Raw genomic sequence first — 7,322 nt, forward strand, 5'->3', positions numbered from 1 at the left:
CTGTCCTACTTTTTATCTCTCTATCTCACTCCTTGCCTGCATCTTTGCCTTTCCTTCTTCCTTCCTCTCCTTTTTCCTTTGTCCTACACTGTGACTGTATGTCTTTGTCCATCTCTCTGTCCTTTGCCTGCACCTTTCTGCATCTGCTGCTCCTCCTTCTGCCTCAGTGTCCTCTTTCTAACCCTCTGTCCTGCTGCCCATCCCTCTCTTTTTCCATCCCTCTGCTGCCCCTTGCCCATCTTCCCCAGTGACCTGCCATGGTCATTTTCTCTCTCTGTCCTCGTCTCCCTCTCTGTATCCCTCTGTCCTTCATGTGTGTTCAGAGCTCTGTCCTGCTTGCTGCCCCTCTTTTTCTCCTTCTGTCCCAGTGTCCTGCTCAGTAATCTCTGTCACCAAGTGATTACCTCCGTTTTCATTCTCTTCCCTGGGGATTATCATGTTTTCACTCCTACTTTTCCCTGTCTGTCTTCTTTCCCTGTCTGTTCCCTTCTGCTTCCCTCATTTTTTACAAGCAAGTATTCATTTTCTGCTCTGCAGATTACCTCACATTTTACCCCCAACATCTTCCCCATCTGCCCAATTCTGATTACCTCCTTTTTACTTTAAAATATTCATTCCTTGTTCTACAGAGTAATTCGGATTTTATGACCAAAATGTCCATCTTGTCCCCTACATACTAACTGGATTTTAAAACCAAAACCACAAGTTATGGCTGTCTTATCCCCCGAATGTTCATTCTGCCCCCTCCACATCACATCAGAGTTTTTCTCAAAAACATTTATTGTTCTTACATATTATCTTAGGGTTTGCCCCCCAAATTCTCCCTAGATGTCCACTCCCAATCATGTCCTTTTTACCTCAATATGTTCATTTTCTGCCCTATAGATTTTCCCAAGTTTTAACCCCCAAAATTTCCTTGCCTACCCCCACCCAGTGACTGCCTTGCTTTATTTCAGTGTTCACTCTCCCCCTGGAGATTTCTCAAGTTTCACCCCCAAAATTTTCCTGACCTATCTACAACTTATTACCTCATTTTTAACTAAAAATATTGTCAACCTTTAGATTATTTCAAGTTTTATCCCCCAAAATTCCCCTACCTATCCACTACTGATTCCCTCATTTTTACTTCAGTATTGATTTTCTACCATGTAGCTTTTCTCAAGATTTACCCCCCAAATTTTCCATCTGCCTACTACTGATAACCTCATTTTTACCTCCAAATGTTCATTCTCTGTCCTACAGATTATTTCCTATTATTTCCTCCTCCCCAAAATTTCCCTACCTTCCCTCAACTGACTCCCTCACACTACCTTACTATGTTCATGCTCTCCCCTAGAGATGATCTCAGGTTTAGCCCCAGAATTTTTCCCTACATGCCCACTACTCATCACCTCATTTTTACCTCAAAATGTTCGTTCTCTACTCTAAGAGATTTGGTCAAGTTTTGCCTCCAAAATTTTCCCCACCTGTCCCTTCTGAGTGCGTCATTTTTACTCCAAAATATTCATTCTGTTCCCTACAGATTACATCAAATTTTCCTTCCTGTACACTATTAACTCCTTTTTAAACCCCAAAATGTGCATTCTCTCCCCTAAACATCACCTCAGCTTTTCCTCAAAAATATCCCCATACTTATTCTCTGTAGATGAACTAAAACCTTTCCACAGCTCTGCCATGAATTCCCTACGTTTTGCCCCCAAAGTGTCCATTCTGTTCCCCACAGGTGCCCTGGTGACACCAGGGAGGTCCCTTTGCCCCTTTGCAGTGCCTTTCTCCTGCTCCTCTGCTTGCTCTTTCCAACCTTGTCCCACACAGAGGGGCAGGAAAGGGGAAAGGCTTCACAAAACATTTCTGCAATTAATAATTGCAGAATAATTCCAAATAATTGGAATTATTTCCAATTCCCCAATGAGAAAAACACAAATTCACAGCCTTTAAGGCCTGACTGTGCCCTGCAGTGAGAGCTCAGCACACATCCACAGAGGCAAGACCAGCATCTGAAAGAAAGAAAGAAGAAGAAAAAGGTGATTTCTTTTGTTTCAAAGTTATTTCAAGTTCTCAAACCCAAACCTCTTCCATGAGGGGATTTTGCTCCATCTAAACCCATCTGCCCAGGATGTTCCATGTGGATATTGCCAGGTTGGGGCAGCACAGGCAGACACAGCTCTCAGCACTTTTCTGCTCCAAACACAACTCTGGGCTCCTTTGCAACATTCCTCTGCCATGAGGTTTTCTCCAGGAGAAATCAAAGAATTGCTCATGGCAGGGTGGAGAGTAAGTTATCCCAAAGGGAAGTCAAAAGGAATATTCCTGTAAGAGCCTTTGGGACCTTTGGTGCTGAATTGGGAAGGGGACACTCATTCCCTGCAGTGCAAATACACAACCACTTCCAACACAAAGCAGACACTGTCAAGTGGGTCTGACAGCACCACTTGGACAAGCCTCATTGTCATTCTTCTTTTCAGTGACTTTTGCCGTCAAACTCTGAAGCTGACAAGTCCAAATTCTTTCTCTGGCCGCTCAGGAATAAAAGGGGATCCCTCATTCCCAGGGATGAGGCACATTCCCAGCAAGCACTCCCAACACAGCACAGAGGCACCACTGGAGCTCATGTGTGGGGCTGGGAAGGGCTGCCAGAGGAGGCAGCACCCAGGAGGGGTGGCAGTGGCAGTGACAGCAGCAAATTCCCACAGTCTGACGGCACAACAGAGAGACAAAGGCCAGCAATGCCCATAGGATGAGCAGGTTTAATTCTGCCCCCTGCAATGCCACATCCTGGCAGGAAATCTCCAGGGGGGATATAAACTCTCAGGGTGTACAAAATGCAGTATCTGTCACCCTGATCCTGTTTAAACTCAGCGTGTGGGGCCAAACCCCACACAGGTAAACACTGACCTGACCTGGATCAGTGTCAAACACAGCCCCAGTTCTCACCTCCAACCTGCTCCTGGGGCTGCCACCACATTCCTGACAAGGTGGAGAAGGCCACTTTGGACAGGGCTCTCTCTGTGTCTCAGACATTGGGGACTGCAGGGACCAGGGCAAGGACAGCCTGAAACCAGGGCAGATCCCTCTGGATTTGCAACACTCTGGGGACAACTGGGAACTTACCCCACACCACAGACAGGACAAGGGGCTCTCTAGTGCAGGCTGGCGGGGCTGGAGCACATTGGGTTTTGCTGCTCAAATACCAAAGCTTTTGGCAAAGACAGGACGAGTTCAGTGGTTTTTCCTGTCCCTAGAGAGAGGAGAAAATGGAAATTAAGTGCCCTGTGGAAGCCAAAGGCTCCTGGCTTTCACACTTCTGTTCTGTTTGCTCACTATAGGGGTTTTATCCATAAAAAATGAAAGATGACACCGAAAAGTGTCCCTTTCAACATTTTTTTTTCTACTTTTTTAATACATAAAAAGGATGCCCATTTTCTCTTATTGCATTCTTTGCCTAATTTTAACAGAACTGCTTTCATTCCAGGCCCCACTTGTGAGTAATTCACGCCTTTGCCATCGGACTTTGGACAAAGGAAGAGAAGGATCTGTTCCACATGGGTGTCATCCAAAGGGAAATACCCCCTGTACCAACCCCAACCTGTGCTGAGCACGCTGCCTCACTTTCCTCCATTCTGGACTCTGGCTCCAATCCAGTCTGAGTTTTCCCTTATTTTCTACATCTAGAAAAAGGAACTTGCCCTGGTCAGGGTGTAAGACTTAAACTGCACATTGATTTGGGAGGCTGTGACTGGGATTCCAGCAGGGAATTCATTGTTTTCCAAAGAAAAGCTATTCTAGGGAGCAGCACCATAAAGTTGGGAGCTGCTGCTTCACCACATGGTGTCAGCAAAAGAGAGAAAACACAAAATGTGTATCTGAAAACATGGATAAAATTATTCCTCCTGCTTTTAGTGGAACCAGGGCTAATTCTGCCCTGGAATGACAAAGAACTTCCCCCTCAGACCCCCAGAGAACCCTCAAAAAGCCAAAGTACAGGAGGGAGGGAGGGAGGGCACTCATAGGTGGCCCAGATTAAAGTGTGCAGTTGGCAATTGAGGCACCTGTTTAGCCCTGGAGCCTCAGCTCCAGTGGTTTTATTCAAGCTCTGCTTCACCTGCTGGGGACAGCACAGGGACTGGGAATATGTCTGGAGCCAAAAGCACCTTCCCAGGCCAGAGGGGTGTTCCTAAACCACCACCTCTGGGGAGCAAAGGGCTATGGCAGAAATGGAGTGAGAATTTATAATAATAATCATCATGTCATTGGGAAAGGGGAACAATGGAAGCAACAATAGTTCTGGGGGGGCAGGAGGGATGCTGAGCTTTAAACAGGGTTTGAGTGAGCCAGCATCTCCTGAGGTTTCTAAAGCACAGCTGCACTTCTGGGATTACCAGAGCATTGCAAACTCCTACTGTCCAATCCCTGGATTTGCCTCCTGCCAGCACCTGGCACCTCAGGCATGTTTGGCTGCAAGTGCTCTGGAGCTGCTGCCTCGAGGGATTGGGAAAATGGGCATTGAACCCCTTCCCACAGGACTGGCTCTGAGCTCTGGCTGGGGAAAGCAGTTGGCACCCCTGGCATTTCAATAAAATCAGTTTCCATTGTGGCTAGCACAGGTTTTTCCCATGAGAAATTTTCTTGTGTTTTATAAATAAAGATAAAGTTTGGATGTTGTTGGAACAGTGTCCCAGAACTTGGGCAGTGCAGGCCTGGCCAATCAGGCCTGGGGGAAGGCTTCTGACTGACCAATCTGGGTGACTTTTGAGAACTCTATATATGTGATGAAATCAAAACAATAAAAGTCATTCCTTCTTGCCACTGAGAACAGGTGTTTTCATTACTCTGCTAGCTGCTCAACAGCGACATTCCATCATTTTGAAGATACACTGAATAAACCCAGGGCAGATAAGTAAACCTTTCTCCATAAGGACAGCCCCAGGGAATACACAATTATTGCTATGCCTGGTTAAACAAACCAGCAGCCAGTTTTTGGGGAGACACTCCAGACTCTTGTCTCCCTCCCCGGCTGTAAAACACTTGCAGAGGGTTTGGAGTTCATACAAGCTTGTCAGGATTTGGATACTTCATTTAAAATCTGTTTATATGCTATGGAATTGGAAGCATCCTAGAGGCACATCCACTCATACTTTAATTTTAAGCCCTCTACTGCTGATGAATTTGGACATTCTTTTGTTAGGAACACCCCACTTCTGCTTCTTTAGGGGTCTCCAGGTGGGAGATAAAATAAATGTGGACAAAAGTTTGGAAAGTTTCCCAGTTCCCTGCTAGAAAACGACTCCAGCTCTCTGGTACCTCAGGCTGTTTTAAACACAGCCTGGCCCTTCGTGGCTGCAGACTCTGAGCTGCACAACTTGTGAGCTGGGAAGCAACAACAACTACAGTCTCATCCCAGCTGTACACAAAAACAGGGACTGGAGGCTGCATTTGGATACACGCAGGCAGGTTTAGGCCATTTCAGAAAGCTTCAATCCCTGTTTTTCAGAGATTCAATCAGGGATAATGAGCTTTTCACAAATGTCTCTTAAGGTGCATTAGAAGCTGAGTAAGAAAATGGAATCAAAGCCTTTGTTCCATTGGCCTCATGCCCTGAATTCCAACAGGACAGACAGGTTCCTCTCCTTGGAAGGCAATGTCTCCTACCTGGACCTGTGCCTTCCCCAGCCTTTGGTGGCCGCTGTCTCCATCCTCCCACACCTCCTCATCTTCCTCCTCAGCATGGTTGGCTTCCATATCCTGCGGAGCAAACACAGGGACAGGTCACCAGCCTGTTCCTCCCAATCCTGGGCAGCAGGGACAGACTGCTGGGACCCTCTGGATCGTCACCCCTCTGCTGGGCACCATCCCTGCTCCACAGTCCATTCCCATTCCTGGACTGGCATCTCCTTTCAACAGGATGTTAAACCACAAACATTTGCTCTGCTGGTTTTTGGGACGTCAGAGACTCCCCTGACACAGCGGGCAAAGCTCCTGTTCCCACACCCTCGGCCTCCCAAAGCCCTGCTGGGTGCCTGGACAGAGCAAAGGAAATGTTTCCGTTCCTACTAGAAATCTCCTGTGTCCATAAATCCAGAGAAATTGTGGCTGCCCCACTCCTGGAAATGTCCAAGGCTGGATGGGGCTTGGAGCAACCTGGGCCAGCAGATGGAATGGCAGGGGATGGAATGAGGTGATCCTTAAGGTCCCTTCCCACCCAAACCATTCAGGAATTCCAGGATGATTCCCTGATCTCTCCCTGCATTTATTTTGCATCACTTCCTCTCAAATTCAAATTCCCAAATTTAGACGATCTGTTAAAGGAATCATTTAAAATTATTCCAGGAATAAAAACGGGAATGTCAAACATACAGGAATCATTCCTATACCCATCAAATCATTATTAATTGGAAGCCTATTCCCCCATCTCTGTCTTTGTTTTCCTTTCCTGGAAAACCTTATGATCCCACACTTCCACTGAGAGATCTACTGTGATTATTGGAAGGTTTACTCTGTCAGAGAGCCAGGAGGGCTTACAACACTTGTTTCTCTGCATCTTTATCCTTAAACCAGCCTTCCCCCAGGACAGTGTTGTGGGAAAAGTTCAGAATTACTAAAAATGCATCAGGTTCACCTTTTTTCCTCACTGTTTTCCAACTATTTCCAAATTCTTGGAATCACCCTCAAACGAGGCCTAGGAAACTACTGTAAAAATATCAATCAGAGGAACATCTTGGAAAGAGAAAACTCTATCCAGCAGCAGCCAGAACAATCCCATGGCTATTCTCACCTGGTCCCCAGGTGTTCCTGCCAGAGCTCCCAACAGCCATTGCCATTCCATGAGGGTGAGGAACCAGTTTTGGTGGTGTCCTTTGACGTGGGATGGGACGACAATCCAGAGGGCCTTCGTGGTCCCTTCTGAGCCAAACCACCCCACGATTCCACGGTAAAATCAGCACCTATCTCACCCCAACCCACCACTGCTCCCAGGACCCGCTCCTAAGGAGGGAGCTCCCCCTAACCCCAGCCCTGACCCTCCCAGGGAGCCCCAGTGGGATGTGGGGAAAGCCGGAGCCCCGGTGGTGCCCGGCAGTGCTTGTGAACGGCATGGGGGGACCCGTCGGGCAGGCCTGGCCCATGTGGGTGTGCCGGGCTCCGGGAGAGGGGATGGAAAAGGCTGGGATGGGGAGAGAGGGAGGGCGAGGTGGGAGGGAGAAAGGATCTGCAGGGGTAGGAAAGGGGATAAGGGAGGGAAGAAGGAGGAGGATAAGGGCATGAGGAAGAGGGGGAAGAAGGAGAGCTACAGGGGGGTGCAGGACAGGGGGATGGGGCGAGAGCCT

General features: G+C 47.7%; 1 protein-coding gene across 1 annotated transcript; it reads right to left on the reverse strand.

Annotated features, from left to right (window-relative positions):
• Positions 1-1,907: 1,907 nt before the first annotated feature.
• LOC146443864 (uncharacterized) lies at positions 1,908-6,933 on the reverse strand. Its single transcript, XM_085048969.1, has 4 exons — positions 6,773-6,933; positions 5,650-5,742; positions 3,112-3,238; positions 1,908-1,997 (listed from the first exon to the last, which is right to left on the reverse strand). Exons 1-4 carry the CDS (start codon positions 6,821-6,823, stop codon positions 1,966-1,968), a joined length of 303 nt encoding a protein of 100 aa, XP_084905095.1. The 5' UTR covers positions 6,824-6,933; the 3' UTR covers positions 1,908-1,965.
• Positions 6,934-7,322: the final 389 nt, after the last annotated feature.

Source organism: Lichenostomus cassidix, chromosome 1Aa (assembly GCF_008360975.1).
Source record: "Lichenostomus cassidix isolate B80296 chromosome 1Aa, HeHo_3.0, whole genome shotgun sequence".
In the NCBI taxonomy this organism is placed as follows: domain Eukaryota; kingdom Metazoa; phylum Chordata; class Aves; order Passeriformes; family Meliphagidae; genus Lichenostomus; species Lichenostomus cassidix.